This window comes from Nothobranchius furzeri, chromosome 5, assembly GCF_043380555.1.
Source record: "Nothobranchius furzeri strain GRZ-AD chromosome 5, NfurGRZ-RIMD1, whole genome shotgun sequence".
Classification (NCBI taxonomy): domain Eukaryota; kingdom Metazoa; phylum Chordata; class Actinopteri; order Cyprinodontiformes; family Nothobranchiidae; genus Nothobranchius; species Nothobranchius furzeri.
This window is the reverse complement of record NC_091745.1, coordinates 4,904,926-4,930,455: the sequence shown is the minus strand read 5'-3', so window position 1 is coordinate 4,930,455 and position 25,530 is coordinate 4,904,926. Positions and strand designations below refer to the sequence as shown.

At 41.7% G+C, this 25,530-nt stretch overlaps 2 protein-coding genes and 1 non-coding gene across 3 annotated transcripts; 2 read left to right on the top strand and 1 right to left on the bottom strand.

The window, feature by feature from the left end:
* On the top strand, positions 1-72 carry trnat-cgu (transfer RNA threonine (anticodon CGU)). The gene has a single exon. It is a non-coding gene; the product is annotated as a tRNA-Thr (tRNA).
* Positions 73-2,439: 2,367 nt separating this feature from the next.
* On the bottom strand, positions 2,440-4,347 carry pla2g10 (phospholipase A2 group X). Its single transcript, XM_015948608.3, has 4 exons — positions 4,139-4,347; positions 3,540-3,711; positions 2,871-2,977; positions 2,440-2,610 (listed from the first exon to the last, which is right to left on the bottom strand). The coding sequence occupies exons 1-4, from the start codon at positions 4,170-4,172 to the stop codon at positions 2,462-2,464; spliced, it is 462 nt and encodes a 153-aa protein (XP_015804094.3). The 5' UTR covers positions 4,173-4,347; the 3' UTR covers positions 2,440-2,461.
* A 1,828-nt stretch (positions 4,348-6,175) lies between these two features.
* zc3h7a (zinc finger CCCH-type containing 7A) lies at positions 6,176-25,065 on the top strand. The gene is made up of 23 exons (XM_015948603.3): positions 6,176-6,312; positions 7,545-7,646; positions 10,867-10,906; positions 11,073-11,276; positions 12,189-12,347; positions 12,692-12,772; positions 12,973-13,026; positions 13,105-13,144; positions 13,231-13,574; positions 13,647-13,899; positions 14,000-14,028; positions 14,110-14,254; positions 15,422-15,580; positions 18,353-18,558; positions 21,866-21,966; positions 22,074-22,255; positions 22,343-22,416; positions 22,590-22,723; positions 22,803-22,908; positions 23,028-23,136; positions 23,232-23,365; positions 24,605-24,768; positions 24,863-25,065. The coding sequence occupies exons 2-23, from the start codon at positions 7,579-7,581 to the stop codon at positions 25,050-25,052; spliced, it is 2,976 nt and encodes a 991-aa protein (XP_015804089.1). The 5' UTR covers positions 6,176-6,312; positions 7,545-7,578; the 3' UTR covers positions 25,053-25,065.
* Positions 25,066-25,530: the final 465 nt, after the last annotated feature.

Genomic DNA, 25,530 nt, shown 5'->3' with positions numbered 1-25,530 from the left:
GGCGCGGTGGCCAAGTGGTAAGGCGTCGGTCTCGTAAACCGAAGATCGCGGGTTCGAACCCCGTCCGTGCCTTTTGTATGACAGGAGAGTAAAGTACGTGTCATCTTCACAGACATCCATTATGTAATGTCATAAAAGATGTTCTTGCTTTAATTCAGACTTATCTTTTATTCACAGAGGTACAAAAGCCCTGGTATAAAACCCCCACTCAGATTCAATCTAATCTAAATTTGTGAGATATTCTACTGTCACAGGAGAATGATAACAGGCTTTATTTCATTCATTATCTGCTGGCACTGATCAAGCAGACCTTTTCAGTTTCCTGGGTAACATACAGTTCCATCATCATTCACAGAGTCCATCTCTGTAAAGCAGAACACGATGATGCAAAGAAACAACTGAAAAGAGTTTGCAAAACACAAATAACATCCAAAATGTTCAATCTAAAAAAAATAAAATAGGACAAACATTAGTGGTCTATTTGTCGTTATAGGGAAACAAAAAACTTCTTTATACTGACCGATCGTTGGATTGCCAAAGGCGTTTACATTCGTGTTCCAGAAGGTACCAAGGCTGTGATTTTTATGGCTTGGCCGATGCAAACAGCTTTCTTTCTTTATCAATTGTGTAAATATTGAGAGTGAGTCTGAATTATATGTTCAAGATGTGTAACGAGTTTACTTATCATTGTTTTCCTGCCTCAAGAGGATTTGCTGGGTGTGTTTTTGATGGATGCCTTCATGTTGAGCACTTAGGAGCCAGTTCAGAATGGCTGCTCTTCCTGATGAATTCTGTCAATTCTAATAAATGATAGTACAGCAAGCGCAACGACACACACTTGCACTTTGCGGGAATGACTGGGTGTCCAAATATTTGGAAAATTAATTATCGGGTCTCTTCTAAAAAGTTTTACTCTTTCACAAGATGTAGTGTTAAATCAGCAGAAAGCTTTGCTGAGAGAGAAAATGATAAGAAACATTAAGTAAAAGCAAAATATGCTGTTTCGAATTCTCCTTAAGGGTTAGGTGATGGTGGCAAGATTTAATCAAATAGTTTGCTTTTTTATTTATGCTGACAATATTTCAAAAAGGTTCGGAAACCTGTTTTTCTCCCAGCAAGGGAGAAAGTTAGTATAAAAGTACAAAGTTTACATCTTCTGTAAGCTTTTCAAGCATCAATTAGTGACTCTGCTCCTTCTAAAGCAACAATGTCATGTGTTTGCAGGATCTGTGGTCGGCATTTCATCAAACACAGGACTTGCTGCAGAAAAATAAATATTACATGTGGGGAATTTAAAGGTGCAGTATGTAAGAATATAGTGAGAATTTTACAGACCTAAGAGTCTAATGTTTCAGTCCTTTTGGAAGGAAGGTTATACTGAAACCGACTTCGTAACCACCTGGCTGCTGGATTGTCAGTTTTTGTCCTTTCAAAACAAAGGAAGGAAGGACATAATTACTGTTTCCCATCAGTGAGCGTGGGGGTGCCGTCTCTCCTGTGAGCTAACACTGCAGAGCCAACTACTGTATTGTAATTTGACAACGGATGACAAAAGGCTCCAGAGTTGTTTAAAGTGGTTGCAGTAACCAAATTTTACCACATGATGTAATTTATACCTCGTTTCTACATAATGCACCTTTAAGAGATGCCTTGCTAGATCAAACAGTTTGTTCCTTTGACTCTTTAATCTTAAACGTTTGGCATCAAGTCACAGCAGGAAGACACACGTTTATACGAACTGAAGGAGAAGTGATGAAATCTGCTTAGCTGGAATACACTTGGAGAAGATTTAAAAGCAGCTGTTCAAAAAATCAAATAAAACTAGAACCAAAGCAACAAAAGAAACCTGGTGGTTCAGCAACAACACGACCAATGGAGGTAAACAGGGCAACACCTGGGGCTTCTATAGACTCAAGTATCTTCCTCTCTGACGCCAGCTAAGAGAGTTTTTAATTATTATTTAGATCTGACAACAGAGTAAATGTAACATGGCTGTTCATTTCCTTAAAAAAGCTAGACCTGGATTTCTTTCTTTTGGAGATACGTAGTTAAAAATAAGAGGTTCAGCGGTTAGACACACTCAAATGAGTGTTTTTGTCCCTTCAAAGTAGCTGCTGCTGAGGTCGTGTTGCTGCAGACTCTGGCTTTTTTCAAATTCCAGCAAAGTAAATAATTAAATCAGTTCAAAAACACCTCGGGCTCTGCTCTGCTCTGCCCATCAGCAGCACATTTTAAAAGTAGCACTCTGATTGTTGCTTTTTGATTAAAACTGAACCCTCCAGCAGAGATTTGACTAAGTTTCTCAGTAATCTGATTGGCATATCAGACACCATTTATCTTATATCTATTTTAAAACTCAAGATGATAAAAAAATAAGCTGATTAACATGCACGTAGTCACCAGTTTTTGTTTTTTGCATGACCAAAAAGGCACACAAGACATAAAAAATGGTTTTATTGTGTCAGTAAATGTTACATGTTGGATGCTCCGAGCCACACATGAAGTCTGGCCATAAGGCGTATTTCTGGATGTAAGGTGCCTTTCTCAAACACTTGGCTGCCTCTCTGTCACACTTGCACAGAAACTTTTCACATTTGTCCTCCAAGTCATCTGGAAAGAAAAACAAAAAGGAGGAATCTTTGTCATTAAAAAATAGTTTCACGCCTTTAACTTAAAATTGTTTGCTTTCTTTCTTGATTAGAAGTTTAAAAAAAAGTCAAAAATTGTGTTAAAATTTCCACGAACCAGATTCTTTAGAATATTCTGGGCTCCTAAGAAAGCAGCGTGCTTGCATGTGTTCTTGAATGAATGATTTCAGAAGGACAGCTGATGCTTTTTGCTCCAAATGTCAAGAGAAAACTTATTTTTACCACACTCAGCTTTCCTGTCCTCACACGTCCACTGATACTGAGCTGTTTTGGTTTGGCAGCCGAGGCGTTCTGCATCTCCATAACAGCAGTCGTGCTTGTGGCAACACCTACAGCACAGAGAAATGCACAACTAGGTGATTAATTTTGCTGGAGTGGCCTGGGTCAGGAGAGCAGCAGACGAGGGTGGGATGCCACAGCGCGGCCTCGCTTTTTCACAGCAGATAATTTAGCAGTCGACTGGGTTTAAGTGGGTGAGATGTCTTGTGGTGAGAATGGAAAACAAGGAGATGGTAATTAAGATTTGGGTGTGGAGTTTCAGACCTATTCTGAAATCCTTTTGGGACCGTGTGAGTCTGCTGAATGTGGACACAACTCATCGTGTCGTATTTGTGGTTTCAGAAACGGAAACTGTCTGGAAGTCAGATGGCAGAGGAGAGGAGAAAACAACCAAAAGGAGGGAATTACGTGCGCGCACCGTCCGTGAACCAACACTGAGAATGATGCATTTTGGAAAGGATAATGTCTGGGTAGCTAATATATAAGATCTGCTGATTACCTGCTTTTCTGGCACACACTATAATCAGGTGTTAAAAGTATTTTTTACAGCAATAAAAGTAAACTGCAGTGTGAACATCCAGATCTGGGGTGAGATGACGGCAGCTGCCTCACCAGTCGGCCTGGTCTCTGGGCCAGCCTTGGCCTCCCAGACCACAGTAGCATCCGTACATCACATAAGCCAAAGCAGATCTCTCTGTGCTGCATTTGATGGCTCCAGCCAGCTCAAGCAACCCTCGTTTCCTCCGCTGGGGGGAAATTTGCTCTGCCACAGAAGCTGCAGCCACTGAAGAAGAAGAAATTATCAACAAAGGAGGAGGAACAAACTTGTCAGTTTCGTGGTTTTCTCCACACACGGGAGACTCAGGTGCAAATCTGTGATGGATTTTGTTGAGGAACTCTAATTGTAGCAGCACTTAAACCCACAGAGACTCCTCTTAGCAACGTTCTCTCTATGGACCGACTACACCCTCCTGTCTCATCAACACTCTGCTTGAACATCACAAAATGATACCTAGAAGACCGCAAAAGCAGACGGATTCACGGGGTCAAATCCCAAAATCTGTCTGCTCTTATGTCTTTTTACCAGAGCTCAGAGACGGTCTTTAATCAAAATGAAAAATCCTACCTGCTCTGACTCCCTCTGTGTCCTTCAAATCATTCCTCCTGCTGCCACTCAAGCTGAGCTTCCACTTCAAACAGAAACAACTTACCTGATAAGAGGAGGAGTGTTCGGAAAAGTGTCATCACGGCACGCAACAGGCAGCTGAGCCCTTCCCAGCAAGTGTTGCTGATGGTCTGAGTGCAGCGAGAAGTGGGAGCTGCTTTTTTTAGAGGCTGTTGGAATAATCTCCTGAGGATCTCTATTGGCCAGAGGCTAATCCAGTGTTTGTGAAACTGGGCTCCCTCTGCAGGAATAAACTTCACTTGCACTTCTCAAAGTTGGCATCTGGCAGGTTTCAGACAACTTAAGAGTTTATCCTGTAATTAATCATTTATTATACTTTCGATATGTTTGTTAATTATGTAATGCATATGAATGACGTCTGATTGGTCAAATTCATTCAAACCCTTTAGAATTTGTAAATTGCTCTTTCATCTTTTTTAGACGTTCCTGCATCTGTACACACAAAAACAAGCAGTAATTTAAAACATAAATAAAATGATGTGATGTTTTTTAATGCAAAGTTCAAATTCCCCGATGGCAAAGTTCTCCTTTACAGTCCTTTAGCAGCTTATGCAGGATTGTTTTTGAGTGCGTGCTGAGGTTAGTAAAGGCTAACAGTTCAGTTTTGGGTCCGACCTACAATCATTTGCAATAAATAATAATTTCAACCAGTTTTGAATTAGACATTTCTGTAGGCTGGAAAATCTGATCAAATAAAAACATTCCCAAAGAGGAAATATTCCGTTTCTGTAAGTCAAACAAGAAGCACAAGTTCCACACAACACCTCCAACCTCTTATACTTTAAAAACAGACAAAAGCAAGGATCTGCATCAGTTGTGGCTTCATGATTTAACTGGAGCTCACTCTTCAGGTTTTCCTCCAGTTGGGTTTTTACAAGCAAGAACATTTTCCATGTTGTGGCAAAGCATTGGAACAGTAGCCTCATCTTGAACCTGGACAAACAAAGATGAGTACTGTTGGTTTTAAAAGGACAAGGAATATGCCAATGTAAATCTCCACCTAGGAAGGTTCTGGAGGACAACAGACACTTCTTTGTTCACCTGCTGGAAACGCGACACAAATGGAGAAATCGTAAACTCCGATTCTTGACAATGTTCAAGTCTTTTAGTTTTTCCAACAGGATGATACATTTGTGGGGAATGACACATAAAGCCAGTTCTGTTCTAGGAAAGAACAAAGTTGAGACAAGAATGTTGCAAAAGTTGCTTAATCTTAATCAGATGTTTTCATTTTCCTTTCTGTTGTTGACACAAATATGAGCATGCTTTCACTGAAACAGGAAGAAAACACGCACAATATGTACACATTTAACTTCATCTCTTAGCTAAGTGTTTTAACTTGTTGTAATGTTGACTCTTAAAAACCACTGATCTGCCTTTAGAGACATTTATACTGAAAATAAAAAACAAACAAGCATAAAGTTCAAGTCTGACATTTAATTGATTTATTGTACAGTTATAAAAAGAGAGGTCCAATATTTCAAAGACTTTCAAGTTAGGCAGCTTTTCACTTACATTAGGGCAGGCATGTCCAGTGAGCGGCCTGGGGGCCATTTCCAGCGATTTTGTACGGCCTCCACTTCAATTTCTAGAATGGTGAGTTTTGTCTCTCCAATAGGATGTTGATATAGATCGCCACTTTCTAACATGTCATGTTCAGATTATTACTTAGAAGCCTTTTTTAGATTCATTTCAAAGAGTATACATTTAAAAAATAAATAGAACTTTTTTACATATTTTTTTATTTATGAAAATCACATTCTTGCGGACCCCATTGACTTCAAACATGTCATTTGTTGGCCCTCGCTTTGAAAAGTATGGACATCTCTGCTTTAGGGGAAAACAACCCAAAAATGCCTTGATAAAAATGTGCAATGGTTTAAAAAAACTCAGAAATCATATTTTATAGAACTGTGAAAACTTGAAGATAGAAATATGTCTTTAAAAAATCATGTAATGTCATTGTTTTATTGTATAAAGTCGAGATTTCTACTCGTGTTCAACAGTCGCCAGTAGAGGGCAAACGAGCACGGAAGTAGGCGATCGCTCTCCTTAACAACTCACGAAGAAGAAGCAACAGCAAAGGAGGACGGCCTTCATCGACACAACCAGCTAATTTCTTGTTAGCTCAAAGGAAAAAAACATTTCCCCTCTATTACATACAGAGTTAAGGGTTGTTTGGAATTAGGACCCATTCATGTAAGTGTCTAAAGCAGTTGTTATTCAGTAATAGGTTGATTAATTTTCTCAGCCAGGAGCTAACGTCTAACACTCGCTATTGTTTGCGTTGAGGAACAAGTTAACTTGGACGTGCCGATGCTTTGTTAGGTCCCGACTACTTTATGAAAACTTACACCGTACGCCTTCTTACTGATTAGATCTGTCTTTGTGTTTGGGAAGAGAAGCAATCAATTATCTTCAGACGTATTTTAAGGCTGTGTAAAAATGCTAAGTTTGCTAGCGAGAGATACCGATGGCTGACGAGTAGTCGTTGGTGCCTGTCCGCGGGTTACACACGTGCGCTAAATGTTGTATGCCTATTATCGGACAGCTGTAAGTTTTTAGAACGGGGCTCGCATTTTCATTGATAGCCCAGAATTTTTGACTACACGCAATCGTTTGGGTCTGATTGTGATCGAAATTAATGGATTTTGTAGAGTCAGGTCTAACTGCCTAAAGCTGGCACCACCGGCAAATGCGCTACCGAAATCCTCCTTCAGCTATCTTAAATCACTCTAGGAACGTTAAAGGAAATGATAAAAGAGACAATTCAGTGATAACTGTGGGTAAATACGGCTTTTAGTAGTTGTGACAGATCTTTTTATTTATTTTTTGACCGGTGCTGTAAACTACGGTGGCATCACGACTACAGCCTGACCCAGTTCTAATAAACAACGCTTTGTTTTCAATAAAAGGTTTATGTTGAGACTTTGTCCAAGATAAGAAAACAGAAACAAAGGCAAACACGGTGGTGAATACAGCAGTTTCTGTGCCCGGTAAACAGACTTTTCTTTTTGATGCTAAGTCTTACGTTTTCCCTCGAGTACATAGTTTTCATTTTACAGTTGTAAACTAAAAATATTGATATATATATAGATGTAAAGGGTGATCATGCAGATATAATATATAATGGTTATTTATGATAAACCAGTTATTTCTATTTCATTTGAGCTATCGAACATCGCTTTAATCCCCATTTCCGGAACTTCAAAATGTGTCGTCATTCTTAAACAAGGAAGCGGGAGAGGATCACAGGGCGAAGCCTCTGGGTGCTCACAAATAGTGACTTGACATGAGTAATGGACTCATTACCGAAACAGTGAGGCAGCCTGGTGCTGCTGCTGCTGATGATGATTATGATGATGAATAAAAAAAAAGTACTTAAACGCGTTAAGCTTTTTAAAAGTCTGGATAATGCTGTTTGATTTCAGGTGCAGTCTGAGGAGAGGATACTGAAACACAGTTATGTCCGGAGTGTTTCGGGACAGACGGAGTCGCTGGCAGGAGATTCAGAAAGGCCTTGAGTTCATTCAGTAAGTGTAGATTATCTCATAAATGTTCATGCCTAAACTCAAAAAGATCCCTCGTGGTTGTTGAAAACAAACAACTTCTACTTGACATCACACTTGATGCATCAAACCCAAGATATTTGATCTTGTTTTTGCATTGCAATTACTTGCTAATTCTAATAAAAAACATAGTTCAAATAAAAGGAAATGTGATAATAATCTCTACAGCGCATTGTCAGTTGTTTTACATTATATTTGGGATATTTGTTTATCAACTGGATTGTTTCCTGTATGTGAGTGCACTTTTCCGCTATTAAAGGAACCTGATGTAACAAGATAATTGACGTATGTAAACACACTCGTTAAATATGCTGGTGAAGGTTCTCCATCATCCAGGTCACGGTAATCCAAAGGGTTCAAATGAAGGCAACTGGACTTCTTTGGTTTCTTGAAGACTTTTCGCTTCTCATCCAAGGAGCTTTGTCAACTCTAACTACGCATATCACCAAGAGCAGTAAAAAAAAAACTCATTGAATGGTCAGCTCAAATGTTTGCCACACAAAATGCATTTAGTCAATCTGATGGAATCATGGAGTTTTTGACAAATCAAATGGAGCTCTTCTCCCATTTGGCCAATCGGGTGGTGGATGGCACTTAATTTAGCAAACAACAGAATTAGCTTTCTTCTGCTGATTCTGCTTTTCCCAGGACCTACTGATTGCCCTTTCTTGTTCATTTTTCTTTTCCTTTCCCTCACATCTTTTGATCACCATTTTTCTTTTCCCACTTTTATAATTTATTTTTTTTGTCCTTTAAATTTTTTTTAATTAATTTATTTATTTATTTATTTTTGTTCTAGAGTTAAGGATTTGTTTGTTGCAGTTCATATCATCATTGCAATATTAATCACTGTTATTGCACATCACAGGTTTCCCCACAATGGGGAAATTCACTTGTTAAAGCAGCACATAGACTTAAAGAAAAGGAATAATATAATACAGGTAAATATACAAAGGCAGTAGGCTATTATTGTAACCTTCAGCTACTAAAGAATGAATAAAATAGAAAATTAAATTTCCAAGAAGAAACGGCGTAAAGGCCGCAAATATAAAAATGTGCATGCAGGTATTGGACAGGCACTGATATTATTGTGTAGCAGGATAATGCCACTACCAGTTAAACTGAGGAGTTATAAACTCTTACTGCAGAGGGAATTAATGACCTACGGGGGCGTTCTGTTTTACATCTTGGATGTCTCAGTCCGCCAATAAAATGCAGCATAATTTAATCCACTGAAGGACAGAGAGCTGTTGTGTGATATAAAACGTGGCATTCAAAGACAACAAAGCCTTGTGGATTACGTCGTTGTGGGATTTCTGCAGCGTTTTTGGTTGTTGGGTGTTTACTAATAGCTATTTTAAAGCATCGGTGCTTATTTGCTTGTGCTTTCATTCAGCTGCATTAGCAACTCTTAGGATTTTACTAATGCTGGTTGTTTTGGACAACGTCTGCTTACGTCATTCCATTCTGAGTTACAACCAATCAGCACGGGTTGACCACACGCTTCTCTCAGCTACTCTACCGGGCCTTTCTGAGTACTTAGGTACTCAGTTTGTCCCTGAAAATGACCATGACCTCTATGTGAGCAATGGAAAACCCCATATCAGTTGTTCTCTCTAAAATCTGGGGCTTCCAATTAAATTCATATGAGAAAAGTCTCTGCATGTATACATGCATCCACCCTCCAGTGATGCTTCGGTTTATATAATGTTTTAAAAAGAACACAGAATAAAGATTTTAAAAGGGTTTGTGCTTTTGGTTTGAATTTTGCTTGCAGGTTTTGTGAATCTAGCTGTAGCGAGACTTTGATATCTCACTGTCCTGCTCCATAGTATAAAATAAAATGATACAGTAATTATTAAAAGGGGAAAAATGCATCACAGCCCATTTGCTTCAACAACATTCTGGTTGCACCGTGATTGTTCGGATCAGCTGTGAAGCAGCTGATTAGTGGCTTTTTCTTTGCTTGCCTTTCTGTGATGTGGGATATCTGTGCTTTGTTTTCATGGATCACCAGAGGCTAGAGGTTTGTTCACACGTTGTTCTAGACTGATCTGTACAGCACAGTGATGTGGCACTTCCTCTCGTTTGATAGGGCTCTTTATTTTGAAAACAATGTTGTCACATTTAACTTAAGTGTGTCATTGGGCGGCAGTAGCTCAATTGAGCGGGTTGTCCAGTAATCGGAAGGTTGCAGGTTCGATCCCGGCTCCGGACAGAGAATCCTGCTGTTGTGTCCTTGGGCAAGACACTTAACCCACCTTGCCTGCTGGTGGTGGTCGGAGGGACCGGCGGCGCCTGTGCTCGGCAGCCTCGCCTCTGTCAGTGCGCCTCAGAACAGCTGTGGCTACACTGTAGCTCATCCCCACCAGTGTGTGAATGTGTGTGTGAATGGATGAATGATACACTGTAGTGTAAAGCGCTTTGGAGTCCTTACTTCAGCGCCTTGGGCTTCCTGACAGGGTTGCGGAAGGCGCTTTATAAATAAAGCTTTGATTGATTGATTGATACTCTGAGAGGCGCTCTACAAGTGCGGGTCATTTATCATTATCATTGTCGGTCACGTAGCTAGCTAGTACACGACACCATGTATTTGTGACCCAGAAGACCTTTAGCTGAACCTGGAACTGGTGATAGAGAAGCAGCAACATGTGGGAAAGTAGATGAACTTAGATGTAGCTGTTGTCTCATAACTTCAGTGTGTGATTAGGTTGTGTTCATCTTAGGTGCATTATTGGATTTCTCCGTCCTGAGTTTGTTTTCACTGATTTGCAGAAGAGCTCAGTCAGCTTTAATTAAAATGTCACATTTCCAAATTCCAGTGTGCACAGAAGGCTTGCAGCTGAGCCTGATTTCAGCATGAAGGGGCAGCGTTTCCCTATTTATGTGTAAGGTCACCACCTTTTATTTGGTTTGTAGAGGAAATGGCCTGAGAAGTCTGGCCTGCATCAGGTGTTTGACAGTTACATCATCTGTGAGTCTTTTACGTTGCTTAGATGAACCATGTTGGTCAGCGAGTGTTTACAATTATTTTCATGTTTTAAACCCGGGGGGGGGGGGGCTGGTTTAACTAAGAGTTGAACCATTTTAAAGGCTTTGGACCAAATGAGAAGTAATTAAGGTCTAAACTCCAACCAAACCTACTCATTTTCATGCAGGTGTGTTTTTTTTATTTCACTTTTAGATCAACCCTTCCATTTCCTGGAAGCCAAGAGCAGTATGAGGTAAGCATTTTAAATTCAGTGTGGGTGTATCGCCTTTTCTCTTCCATCAACGTGTGTTGGTCTAATGAAAAGACTGGGTTTCAGAGGAGGCTGAGCGGTAGGCAGCCAGCTCTACTGGCATATAAATACATAACCTACACTTTTCTGATTGATTCTCACTGCCCAGGTGTTCATAAAGGACCTTGTGTGTAATCTGTTTGGAGAGGGGAATGACGTGTTTAAAGAAGGGGAATGGACAAAATCCATAGAGATGTACACCGAAGCACTGAGTATAGCAGATTACGCAGACTCAGAAGACATCTGTATTCCCACTGGTTTACTGGAAAAACTGTATGCAAATCGAGCTGCTGCGTACCTCAGCATAGTTCCGGTGAGTAGGTGGGATCTGCCACACCGACTGTTTAATTTCACTTCCTCTCCTTTTCACTGAACAGAGTGTATTTTAAGAAAGATGACAAACATTTATTGTGACCTGTTGGATCGTTCTGTTAAATGCTGATTATTTATAGACATTAACCACTGGAGGCTTTTCACTTATTTGTATGCTTATTCTGATTCATTCATGTCAAATAAATAGAGGGGTGTATGTATGCAACTGCATTTTCATACGTCAACACTGGTGCACTGTTGTTGTTCAGCCTGAGGGCGTGTAGCAGACTTTAGCATGACGAGTGACTGACGCCGGTAAGGAGATCCACTTACCTTCAGTACTAACGAACATTATGAGATCTTTTTTATCTCGTCTTTAGTTTCCTAATTAATACACAACATTTTTTAGTTTTGCAACAGTTTGTAAAACTTGCTGTTTTGGGCAATTTTGATCATCCATCTTCCTGGCAAATGACAAACGAGGATAAAGACACACAAAAAAAAAGTAAATTCAAAGCTCAGGACCCTTGGGAAGTGACCATTTGATTTGGTTCTAATGAAATGCACTTAAGCCCAAGTAAAGATCATGTCATCTGTGGTAAATCAGCACAAATTTGCTGAGATGAACCTTTTTTTTTCTGTGAATCCATCTGCCGCTCCCTTTGGTGAGATAGTTTTGGTGTTTGTCACACTGACGTCTTTCATTTAGGCAAAAGAAATGCTTTGGAGGAGATTTCTTTCATGTTTACATTGAGTTCCACAACAGGCCAGTGAAACACTTAATTGTTGTCAGAGCTGAACACACCCAACTCCAGCAGCTGAACACATAAAGCCAATTTGGGAAGAAAATAGAGCTTTGCTTGCTGTCCCTGCAACATTAAGGTAGGCTTCATATTTTTGTTTCTGTTCACAGGGATTGTATGACCAAGCACTAGAAGACTGTGAAAAGGCTCTCCAGTTAAATGAGGGGAACCACAAAGCACTGTACAGGAAAGCAAAAGCCTTGAAAGAGATGGGGAGACATCAAGAGGCCTATGAGGCTGTTGCCAAATGCTCTCTTGCTGTGCCTCGGGTAAGGATGCATTTCTGCTCACTTTCCACACTAAAGCTAAGGGAAGAAGCATCAGATTACCTGCAGTCACATGGGAACACTCCACTGAGCCATCATGCCGACTCCCCTGCCCGTTTAGATTCTCCATGCAATTAAGACTCAGTCCAACATAAATGTAAAAACACTTTTTCAATAAATTCTTTTGATATTTTTTTTTTACAGGTTTTTATAAACCCATCCAACAAAACAGAATCAATGTTGTAATTAAGATTTTCACCAGGAAAGCACATCAAGAAGTGGCTGGTTGCTCCTAGAAATAAAAAAAACTGCACAAAGATTTTCTGACGCTTCTTTGTTTTTTTTAGGATTCCAACGTCACTCAGTTGACTCAGGACCTTGCCAAAATTTTGGGGTTGAAAATCCGTAAAGCTTACGTAAGAAGTAAGGTATGTGTGTATAAACAACACACACACACACACACAGATATCTGACCGAGTGCCATTGCTTACTTTTGCCTGAAAACTAGTTCAGCACCTTTGAGTTGATGTTTCGACACGTTTAACTGTGAGACTTTCTGACATTTGGATTCATTCAGTGCGAAATGTTCAAACCTTGTTAAGAGTTTTTATCTTTATTCTTTTAACAGCCTGCCTTGAATGTTTTGCGGGGATCTAACTATCAAGATGCATCATGTGACAAAGTGAGCATCATTAGCCACACCTTTAGAATCATGTAAAAACGACATCTCAACTAATCTCGGTCCATTTTCCATTTTCAGTTTTCTCATGACTCTGCTTCAGTTGAAGATATAGAAATTGGTGAGATTTGTTTAACAAGCGTTGATTCGACTCTGAGGAGGAGGTGGGACGTGGATGAGTCATCTTGTGCTTCTTTGTGTTTTTAGACGTGCCTCCATTTTCCCAGGATAGCAGTGTTTTACCCCCAGGTCCAGCTCCAATCAAACCCCCGTTAGCGCTACATCCACCTTTGAAAGACTTGGTGGTTGATGAACTTCCTTCTAGCAACAGTATCTTATCCGTAGCCCCATCGGAGCCTCCGGGCTTCGAGTCTGTCTCTTTGCCCGTTTCTGCGCCCACTTCAGTTCCTCTTTCTGTGCACACGTTTGTAAACGGGTGTCGAACTGGCAAGTCTCATCCCATTCTTGAACCCAGTCAAGATTTTGATACAGACCTAATTGGGGACGACCTAGACGATCTTCTGGACCAAGCTGGCCCTGAACCAAGCCTGGTACAGATCTTTACTGATATGTAATAAATGCCAGAGGAGATGTTTTTATAACCTGTTTGTGTCTTCCCTCAGGTCATTCCTACGGTGAAGGGGCCCCTCCCTTTACCCACCAGTATTTCCTCGGGTAGTTCTTTGTCAAACCCATTCCTGTTGCCACCGGACATAAACCCATTTCTGCACAGCAGTACCCAGCAGTACACTGTAACTCTGCCGCCTCTTTATAACAAGTCTGGGTCGAGTACATATTTTGGTATGGACACTTTTGACTCCCTTTCCTCACCCCTGGACTCCCTCGATAGTCTCTCCATATCAGACTATAAATCAGGTGCGTTACTTGACGTGTTCTCTAAAATTTTGTGTTTTTCTCTGGTTTAAATCAGCGTTTGTGCAGACAAAACTGATCATTTTTCTTCTTTAATCTTCAGATTATGCTCCTGGTCCCTTCATTCCACAGGTAATCGCTTTTCTTCATCAGCGTTGTTGAGATGCCATCATTTTATTCCAGTCTCTTATAGCATTGCATTGTTTTAAACAGCTCAACAACAATGATGCACCAATGGGGATGGCAGTGGGTATGCCCGAGGTAAAGGACCTTCCTGCTGCTGTGGATTTAGCAAAGAACCCCTTAGCTGAAACTCATGAATTCAAACAGGCCTGCTCGATGTGCCACGTCAAAACAGGTGAGGTCTGCTTGTGGAGTTGGCAGGAAGTAGGGCGGACCTGTGAGCTCTCGGGTCCTTTAGGCCTAGATGTAAAGACCTTTTCATGGCTACTCTTTGATCTTGTGTGGGGTTGCATTGCTAAACTATAACAGTCGTGTTAACTCTTAACCTACAGCACTGGTAGGGTTTTTTTTCTGAAGGGGAAAACGACTCGGGACCAGAAACATCATAGGTTGCATGTTGGCGCAGTTGTTAGCACTGTTGCCTCGCAGCAAGAAGGTTGCCGGTTCGAAACTCTGCTGCGGCCTTTCTGCGTGGCGTTGCATGTTCTCCCCGTGCATGTGTGGGTTTCCTCCGGGTACTCCGGTTTCCCCCACAGATCACAACATGCCTTATAGGTTCGCAGTTGCACGTCGCTTTGGATTAAAGCGTCTGCCAGGGTATCCGCGGGTCCTTAAAAAGTCTTAAAAAGTCTTAAATTTGCTTTTCCAAATTTAAGGCCTTGAAAATCCGTAAAAATGACAAATAATCCTTAAATCCAGTTTCCAAAGGTCTTAAATTACCAACGACCCAATAAACAAGATTATTTTATTTCTATAGAAATTTTTGTGAATTTCTAGTTAGTGTTCAGCATTTTTTGTGTACGATGTTGGCGTAAGCGGAACCGTACACATTCAGTTGGTTGTGAAAGGGGGCTATTTTTAGATGAGCACATTAGCTGGTTAAGCTAGTAGGAGCTTGCGCCATGGGGAAGTGCAAGTTTAATGGTAACTGGATGGCTAATCCCACGTTCACGACGTGGTTAGCACCGGCTCCAGGCAATAGCTGGAAATTATAGCTTAAATTTAATTTTTAAAATAGCTTAAATTTGGTCAAAGTGGCCTTAAAAAAGGTCTTAAAAAGTCTTAAATTTGGCTCCCTTAAACCTGCAGATACCCTGGTCTGCCGAATAAAGATAAACAACCGGATTTTAGATTTTTGTTTAAATTCAATTCTGAATAATTACTGCTGTTGTCATATTTGTTAAGTGGCTGGTGTAGTACTACAATTTGTTGTGGCAATGCTTTTAAGATCAGTGTTTTTTGTCATTGTGGAGTCTGACCCGGTGCCAGATGAATCAGGGTGCTGCTTTTCTTTTGGACTGGAGTCCTTTTTCTTGTTGTAAAGTGTTTTAAATTCTTGCAGGGCCTGGAGTGTTAGATTACACTCTTCATACTGAAGATCATAAATGCAAAAAGGATGTATTACTTGGCAGAATGAAACACTCACCTGACAAGATGTGGAAACTGATCCGACCCAGACCAACAAAAACCCAATATGTTGGACCGTATTACGTTTGCAAAGGTAACTTGTAAACCTTTTTTATTTGTATCCTCCTCCTCTTTTGTCAGTCCTTCCAGGATTTTGCGAAAAGTTGCAACATAAGTTTCAGTGTTTTTATGTCTGATTCTCTTTAATTTAACTAAATCAGTTGAAAATTGTATTGAAAAATCCATTAAACATGTAAAAGTATAAAATTCCAACATGTTTATTGTAATAAGTGCACTGGAAAAACACCATCCAGCAGAACACACTTCAAGTTTTACCTTTTCCTTCAAGAATCTTCTCATTGCTGGGTGGTCACTTTTAGAAAGTGCTATATTTTAATGTGTTGTTGGGATGGGTGTGGGTACGGGCTGGGGTATGATCCGATAGAGCCTGGCTTGTGTTGGGGCATGGTGGGTGGCTGGCTGTTGGCTTGGGATCTGGGGCACCTTGGTCTGCCTGCTGCCATGGGGGCTGCTCCCAGAATGGGGGCTACTTGGTGCCCTAATATTCATGGCCACGGGTACCCTCTCCAGCTACCATCCTCACCATGCCTATGGGTTGGGGGCACGGCTCAGTGGTTGCCGGGTGTTGGGGTGGGTCCATGGAGCATGGCGTTGTCTCACTCTGGGCTGGTCTGTATCAGTGGGGGAGACAGTGTGCTGGGCTTTGGCTGGGGGCTGGTGCCCTGACATCCTCTGTCTGCCTGTGGGCTGGCCTATCGGTGCACATCTGCTGGTGGCTATCAGCTGCAGGGAAGTGCCTGGCCTCAGACTCGGGCAGCCCCTCCCTCATCACATACACAAAATTTTTAAAAAAGTAAGCAAAACTCTTTCAAACACATAGCTTAGACTTGCACATTTAGGTAACCACATAAACACACATGAACATATTCTATAAGATATAGACACACACGTGCAAAACTTCATGCTACTACAAATAAGGACAATAACCTCTTAACAGTTCTTTTTCCATTGAATCTTGTAGATTTTGTATTACGACGACCCCACTGTTTTGTGTTGTTTTGCTCTGTTGTCCCTCTCTTTGCCTGTTTCTGTTGTATGTCTCTCTTTGATCCCTTCCTGTCTACTCTGGTCAATCAATCAACTTTTATTTATATAGCACTTTATCCTACAATACATGCAACTCAAAGTGCTTAACAAATTAAAAAGGCCCCGCATACCCACATTCCCTCCCATCCCCAGAATTTTAAAAACAGTCTGACAATAAAAAACCCTTCACGACACTCATCCTCCGGCACACACACACACACACATACATGCCCCCTTCCCCATGGTAAAAAAACACGATTGACTGAGATCAGATGAGCCAGACCCGCTAAGATAAGGATAAGGAAACACCATCAGGGGAGCCATCCACCCCGGCAGCAGCAGATCCACAGCAGCAGCCGAGGCACTGACACAGGGCACCCAGGGCAGGGAGGGCAGAGACCCCCACCTCCACCTAGGCACACCTGGAAAGCATCCAGGCCACCACAGCCGCCTGCCGCCGGGGCAGAGGGCTCCCACAGATGAAGCACTGGAAAAAGGTTAAATTAAGGTTAAAATATAAATTCAAAAGAGCTAAAATGAGAATATAAAAAGTTATATAGATATTAAAATATTTTTGATCATAAATCATGGTTAAAAACTGTTTAAAAAGCACGTATAAAGAAAGAATACATTAAATAAATAAATAACCTAAGTAGTTAAATAATTTAAAAAGTGATCGTAAGTGGTGCGTAAGCAAGTGCGGTCTAACATGCCACAAACATAATAAAGGCTACTGCGCAACTCTTCTGGCGTATTATAGCACCCAGATCAACCCTTCTGTCTGCTACAACGGCCAGGACAGGACAGATTAAAAATGGCGTGAAATATTAACTGCTGTGCAAGTAGCCACCCAATCTTCACACATATGTGGTGGAAGAGGTAGAAACAAAAGCAGTTTCAAGTTAAAATGCTGTTATTAATTTAATATTCCTCCTACAAAAATGCATATTTTACAATAAATAGTTTCAGTTTAATATAACTTTCCCCTTCCTTTTAATCTTTTCTATAGTCTGTACCATGGGTTTATACTATGTGTGTGCATCTTACTTCACCACTTACTTGCACTTGGAAGCGTATTAATTTCTGTCATGTAGTCAGCATAGTTAAAAACAAAATATCAAATAATTATTAGATCAAATTTACCGTAATTCTTTCAGCACTTGCATCAGATCTGGGTGTTAAAGACTCGACAATTTGTCTCGTGTGCTCCCGTGTTTCGGAGACTCTCCGTTTGTTTTGCGGCAAAAAAATGTTTGTCAATCGGTGACGTGCATTTGTGTTCAACAACAATGTTGCATGGTGTACAAAATAATTTACTGCCTCTTACATGTAGAGAATGGGGTAATTAGGGTGCAGTAATTTTTGTTGGCAAAGGCAACATATTTCACTCATGAAGAAACAGGAAGTGTGCCTGATGATGTCATGTATACGTAGACAAGAAGAAGCACTGTGATTGGTCAAACATGTGTTGAAGTTGTGCTGATTGGATAACATTGCAAAACTTGCAAGGATTTGCTGAATCTGCAATCGCAACACGACAAAATCCCGGGGGGACTGTTTTGTAGAGCTATGAAGGATGCTAGTTTCTTCTTAAATAGCTAAAATTAAATGTTGATTTCATGTTAGTTCGTCACCATCCATCCTGGTTGGATGCCTCGTTCTGCTGCAGAAGAGCAGATTTTACTATCACTTTGTTCCTTTTCTGTGAGCCATGGTAGCACTAAGAGTGAATACTAAAGTGTGACTGTACCTGTTTCAGAGGTGGCTGTTGGAAAAGAGTGCCTTTACCCTGGTCACTGCACATTTGCATACTGCCAGGAGGAAATTGATGTTTGGACTCTGGAGCGGAAAGGATTTATCTCCAGAGAACTGCTTTTCGATCCTTTTGGGCCAAACTCCAACATCAGGCTGACTGTCCCCAAGATCTTACAGGAGCACCGTGGAATTTTCATGTTTCTCTGTGGGGTGAGTGTTTTATGGACGCCACCGTCGTACTAATTATTATATATCCCGTTATTAAGTTGTTTAATATTTTTACCGGTTAGGTTTTACTTATAAGATGCTGATGCATAGATTGAGAACATACACCTAAAGCTTGGTTTATGCTTGACGCATTCACTTTCCGCGCGGTGATGCGGCTCGCGGATGGAACGCGCTTCACAACTCGCAGCGTTTATGGTTTGTGCGGCTCGTCTCTGCGGTAAGCCAACATTCTCCCAAACTGTAGGGGGCAGCATGGAGCTCTACAGCATGCATCCAACACTACACCATAGTAGAAGTAGAAATGACTGTTTACAACATGTCATTTCAGCATTTTTAACAGCGTCCTCGTTTTTTCTGACAGTGCGAGCTATTTCGCTCCAAGAATTATTAACAACATGTTGATCCCGGCGATCTCTGAGAGCTGAATCATACAAATGTCTGTATTTACAAACCTCTGCCATACTAGTTCTTGCCGGTCCGCCATGTTTTTCCGCGTCCGACCGTCCGCGTGGTTAGAAAATTTTCCAAGGTGCGCGTTGCGGAAATTTTGAGCCGTGCGGAGGCGCGTGGTTGTTAAAATGACCCAAAATGACGCAACTTTTCCGCACAGAGCCGTGCGGACCTGACGGACGCGTCAATCATAAACCAACCTTACGCCCCCTTCAGACAGGCCATGAAAAACAGAAATGTTCCGGACTCTGTCCGTAAGACCTTTGTGTCTGAATACAAACATCCGGATAACGTTTTCCGTAATTTAACCGGACGACGCCCCTAGTAACAGGTCCGGACTTGTTATGGACAAGGTGGCTGCTTCAGACTGGTGAGGTCGAGTTCCGGACAGGGAGGAGGGGGAGGAGGAGGGGACCGGGGGACCCTGTGCGCACCTAGATAGCTCGCTCCTGTAGCATGCGACGAACCATGGCAGCTCGCCTCCTACGGTACCGCCTAGGTGCGCGACGGAGCGCTTCACACCGCTTCAGTGATTCCTTTAACCATTGAGCTTCATCATCCAGGTCTCTTATGTGTCTTTGTGTGCGCAGAATTATGCTTAACATAAGTCCGACCCCCCCCTCAGACATCTGGAACTTTTCCCTGCTGTGTGAAGGCAGCCGAAAGGACAAGTTCCGGTACAAAAGTGGTGTGTCTGAAAACAGTTCCGGTTAAAAACCGGATTCAATTGTCCACACACATTCCAGAATGTCTATCTGAAAAGGGCTCTAGTTGGTTTGCTGTCCTGCTTCAAAGGGCTAATTCAACTCAACTTTATTTATATGGTGCATTTGCACAGCTTGCGTTGATCAACGCGCTGCACAAAGTAACATAATAAAACATCGAAATAGCACCAAAATGGTACAGTCCACAAAACAATGAGCAAAAACTACTTTAACTAGAGATGAAGTAAATATAAAGGAGTTTTTAAAAAGATCTTAAACTTAGCCACTGAGGTAGCCTGTCTTACATTGTCTTTCTTTCTTTTTTCCCGTGACCAGAATTTAGTTTCACACACAGATCAGATTTGCATTTTCAGTTCCGAGGCGACTCTTTTTTTTTCAGACCTTTCCCCCAGCGGTCAGACTGGGATCGAGGTGACCGACATGCGTGCAGGCCCTCTGTATCAGGGCTCTTGCGCCGGTTAGCAGACAGCTGCTCAGGGGAGAAAGCAGTGTGTGTGTGTGTGTAACAAGATTATGAGGACACACACAGCAAATTAATAAAATAATGTGTTATAGAGTCTCCAAAAGCAGCACAGCTCATGCCCACCTTAGTTTACCGTAATATGGAGGACACCACAGACTTTCCTGAGCATTTTAAACACCGCCCACAGGCTCTGGGATTTCTCCATTCCTGAGAAGTCCCTCTGATTTATATGTGAGCACTACAGCGCCTGTGCGAGACTGAACTCACGCCGTCCAGCCCCACCAAACCCTCGACCATGTTGTTGCTAATGTGAAAGCGCCATAATATGAAGGGGAAGATGGTTCCACAATTTAGGAGCCACCACAGTAAAAGCTTGATCTTCTCTAGACACCAGCATCATCCTAGGATCACCAGGTTTTCACCCTCAGACCGTAGTGAGCTGTTGTGAGACCTTGAAATCTGATGGACCCTGGCCATGTATTGTGTTAAAAACCAGTAAACGGGTCTTAAAATCAATTCCAAGACTAACTGGGAGCCTAATCAGTGCAGAAAGGATGAGTGTGATGCGATCACACCTCATAGAAGATGTTAAACATCTGGTGACAGCATTCTTAACCAGCTGCAAACATGAAAGAGATGATGGACTAATACCAGCCTACAGTGAATTACAATAATCAGGTCCTGCAGAGAAATTATCACATGCTTTACATTAGTAGTGATGTAGAGAGAGTCTGACTGGTTCTCTGCATCAGCTGGGGATGAGTGTCGTAGTTAAAATAAGATGAGGGCTTCTTCACTACAGATGTGGGGCTTTTTCAACGGACTGGAGTGCAGCTCTGAGATGTCAGGATGCTTGTTAGAACGGTTTCCTGTGTGGCGATTATGATAAAACGATAATACCACATCAGTGCATGAACAACGGCAAGTTTCTACTTCTATTTTTAACTGATGCTTTATTGTTTAGGAAGTAGAAAACAGTTTTGCTGCATTCTCAATAAAACCTTCAGAGACGGATGATAAAATCTGTTTATTATTTGAGGTCAACAGTAAATATTTCATTGCTGCATCAGATTTCCTTAAGTTGTTTCGACCTCCAGCAACCAGGAGACGATGAAAGTGAGATGTGTCTGATGGACGTCAGAGGGATGCCCAGATTACACCATGGTTCTTCTTTAATAATTAACAACTGTGTGTAATCAGTTAGCCGTCATTACCACACCAGCCTGCATATTTACCTATAAATGACCTACATAAGAAGTTGCACCTCTCTAATGGTCGGTTTCAAATGAAACGTGTTTAGGTCTTTAGTCGAAGGGCAGATGTTACCTACAGCCTAGCTTTATTCATGGTGATGCCTGTTAGCCGAGGGCGGCCAGGCAGAAACAGTAACCGACCGATTTTCCCACACAGGTTTTTGTAAATTGTTGCTTAAATAAAATGTTAATTTATTTAAAACTGCTGTAATCATTTTGCATCTTTATAACAAGTAGCTGTTCTGCTGATCTTATTTAGAAAATGTAGGATGCGTGTCTTAATTCCAGTATTACTAAATAATAATAGATGTTACTACTGCAGAGACTAGTTTGTGGCAGTATTAATAACCATTGCACACTTGGATCGGAGTCATTCCCTGAACTCGTCTGTTCTGCAGGTGTGCTTCGACCACAAACCCAGAATCATCAGTAAAACCAACAAAGATGACCCTTCGCTTTGCTCTCATCCAGTGACGAAGCATAACTTTGAGGATCACAAGTGAGTCGGCCAAAATCTTATGTGTATATAAATATAAATGTAATTTGTGTGTGAGCTGAGCCAGATTGTGACCTCGGTTTGTGTGTGTGTGTGTGTGTGTGTTTGAGGTGCCTAGTCCACATTTTGAAGGAGAATACAGTTCGCTATTCCAAAATCAGACCCTTGAGTCCTCACAGCCAGCTGGATCTTTGTCGCCACGAAGTCCGCTATGGCTGCGTGAGAGAAGACGACTGTTTCTACGCCCACAGCCTCATCGAGCTGAAAGTCTGGATGATGCAGCACGAGCTCGGTGAGGCGGCTGAAATAGCCGTGCATATGAACGCCGATTTTTCTTAAATGCTTTATTCTGACAAAAATAACTAGCTCCTTTCTGCAGGTATCACTCATGAAAGTATTGTTCAGGAAGCAAAGAAGTATTGGAATGCAACAGCATCACTGCAGGGAGTCCAGGTAAAGACCATGCCTGCGTTACATTTGAGAGTTGCTCGTATTTCCAAAAGTATTCCTGTTGTGGTTAAAGCTGGCTTTTGTGTCTGGGACTGGTAATGAGCTTTCTGCCTCTCGGATGGTTACTCTTATTCGCTGCGCCAAGTTCCAATTTTAATTTCAAACTACGTCAACAGTTTCCTATCGCCCAGAGAAGGTTTGGTCCTCCAAATCTGAAGATGATGTTTGTTTGTGGCCAGTGCTGGAGAAATGGCCAACTAAGTGAAGCTGACAAAAATAAGAAGTATTGCACAGCCAAGGCTAGACACACGTAAGTAGTTAGATGGCTTTTAGAGTGTAAAATGGCTCAAAGTAAGTGAAGTCTCACCAGTCTGGTTTACCTCGCATAGGTGGGCAAAAGACAGGCGAGTGGTGCTTGTAAGTTCCCATGAAAGGAAAAAGTGGACAACCGTAAGACCACTTCCTACCAAAAAACCCATCCCATCTCAGTTCGAGGTACGTGTCCAACATTTTCACATCCATCGGCAGCCAAATAACATGGAACATCTGTTCCGTGTTCCTGCCTACAACTCGCAGCAAGGAATAGGAACCAAATGTTTCTCGGTCTGTTTCAGATTTGCATGCATGTGACAGCCAGCAAGAAGTGTCAATACATTGGGAATTGCACATTTGCTCACAGTGTGGAAGAAAGAGACCTTTGGACCTACATGAAGGAGCACAACAGTGAGTGTTGTCGAGACTTTTGCTTCTTGATTGGGTTTCGTCAGTGGGAAGTTTGTAGTCATCTGGCAGCATGCTCATTTAAAGCTTTTCTTCAGTTCCAGATATGGATCAGCTTTACGAGCAGTGGCTGCTGTCTCAGAAGCCCGGCTGGGGTGAGGAGATGTCCAGTAACTCGGTCAGGGAGAATGGCAAACAGATCCACATGCCAACCGACTACGCTGAGGAAGTGGTGAGTGAGGAAGCTTCTCCTGCTTATTTAAACACACATCCTGTTTAAACTGCATTAGATGAACTTTTCTGTCTGAGAGGTGACCTTAAATGATTGTTTTAGGAATTTCCACCTTTACCTTGTTCTATTTAGGGCAACATCTCTCTCTTCATGCATCACAGCAATAATGAATTCCTGTGACTCGTGAACTTATTTCATAGATGTTGAAGGAGCTTTGAGTAGGGCTGTAGCGAAGCCTCGACGAAGTCGACGGCTCGATTCTAAAAATTTGTCGACGTCAGATCCGGAAGTCGACGCACCGCGCCCACTTGTTGCATCCCCAGGAGTTTGTAAATAGAGGAGGAATCTGCCTGTTTTTCCTTTGGTTCGCCCTCTTCTCCGCCTTCACTAACATCTCCGCCAAATACCGAAGACCCGGAACAACGTCCGTCCACTACTAGATTATTTTCCTGTTTTGCCCCTTCGTCTCCCGGCAACGGACAACAACTTCCGGGGTCAGATGTGCGCTGCTCCGTCTCTGTCGCAGATGTAGAAAATCACCGGGAGCGCTTCTCCCTTCATTAAGGAGCTTCTTTCAGACATGAGGAGAGCTGTTTTGGTGGTAGCAGTCTCTCCTCCGTGCTGGTCTGTTTGCTGCTGGGTGTTTTTGGTTTATTTAAACTTGGTAACTTGAACTTAACGTTGGTAAAGCTACTGTTAGCATCTTCGCTAACAGCTTCTTGCGTTGGGATAAGCTGTTACGTTTTGGTTTAGAGTTCATCTTTTTTGTGGTGCAGATCTCCCTTTTATTACATTTAGAGTGTTGTGGGTTTTCGGTTTAGTTAAAAATGTAAGACCACTCGCCTCACGCACATAAGTGACCAAAACAAAGCAGCATGGAGACACTCCATCTTCTACCACCTCTCAGGCAGCAGCCTGCACTCCCAGGTTCTACACGTCACCAGAAAACCAACACAATAAAAGCAGTGTTATACAAAATGGAAGGCCTGTAGTGTTTATTCTTTTACAGTAAGAATTTATCAATTTTTTTGAGGAATTTATTTGAGATTTTCTGGTTTTTGTTAATTGTGCAATAGAAAAATAATCATTAGATTAATTTTCTAAATAGTCATTAGAATAGTCGACTATTCGATAAAATAATCGTCAGAATAATCGTTTTAAAAATAATCGTTTACCCCCAGCCCTAGCTTTGAGTTTATTTTCTAAGTAATCATTAAAGTCGGACTTTTGTTTTTGCAGGCTGGCAACCATTGTTGGCTGTGTGGTAAAAACTGCAACAGTGAGAAGCAGTGGCAGCAGCACATCACCTCAGAGAAACACAAAGAGAGAGTTTTCAACTCCGAGGACGATCAGAACTGCTGGCAGTACCGATTCCCTACTGGCACTTTCAAAGTTTGTGAGAGGTGAGTTTAACGTTGGCTGCAGAACTGTCACTGCGCTGGTTGCCAGTTTGATTCTGGAACTTTTATCATTAATACTGGACCTCTTTTGCTTCAGATTCCTCAAAGGCACGTGCACAGAGGACGACTTGTGTAAGCTGGCACACGGGGAGCATGAGCTCAAAGAGTGGAAGGAGCGTAGGGAATTCCTTTTGATGAAACTTGCCAAAGCCAGAAAAGATCATCTTATAGCACCAAATGACAATGACTTTGGAAAATACAGTTTTCTGCTTAAAGACATTAAATAACATGTTGAAATTATCCATGCTCCCTTGCAAAATGATGCAGTATTTAAACCATTTTGTGTCGGGTCCTTCGTGAGGGCCTGTGCTGAGCCCGGGAAGTAGCCAGATCCCAGCATGATTTAACACAGGACATCCAGGATGGGCCCTCTGATTGGTGGCTGGTTTTCTCTGATCCGAACTACAGAGCGTTATCAATAATAGCAAATATTCAGTGTACCTGAAGCTTTGCTTTGTTCAGTACAACAGCTGAAACTGATGACAAATAGCATGTGTAACCTTGGTCAGAGACATGTTCCAGTTCATAGTTAGCCTAACAATTTATTATTTTTTCCACAGTTTATATGTTAATGACTCTTCCAGTTTTAAGTATGACTTACTTAAACTGAGCTTGGTTGACATTCTTGTTTGAAATCAGTCAACATACGGTAGGTCATTTTCACTTTCCATTTATCTAATAGTGTTACTAGTGTATTGGGCACCC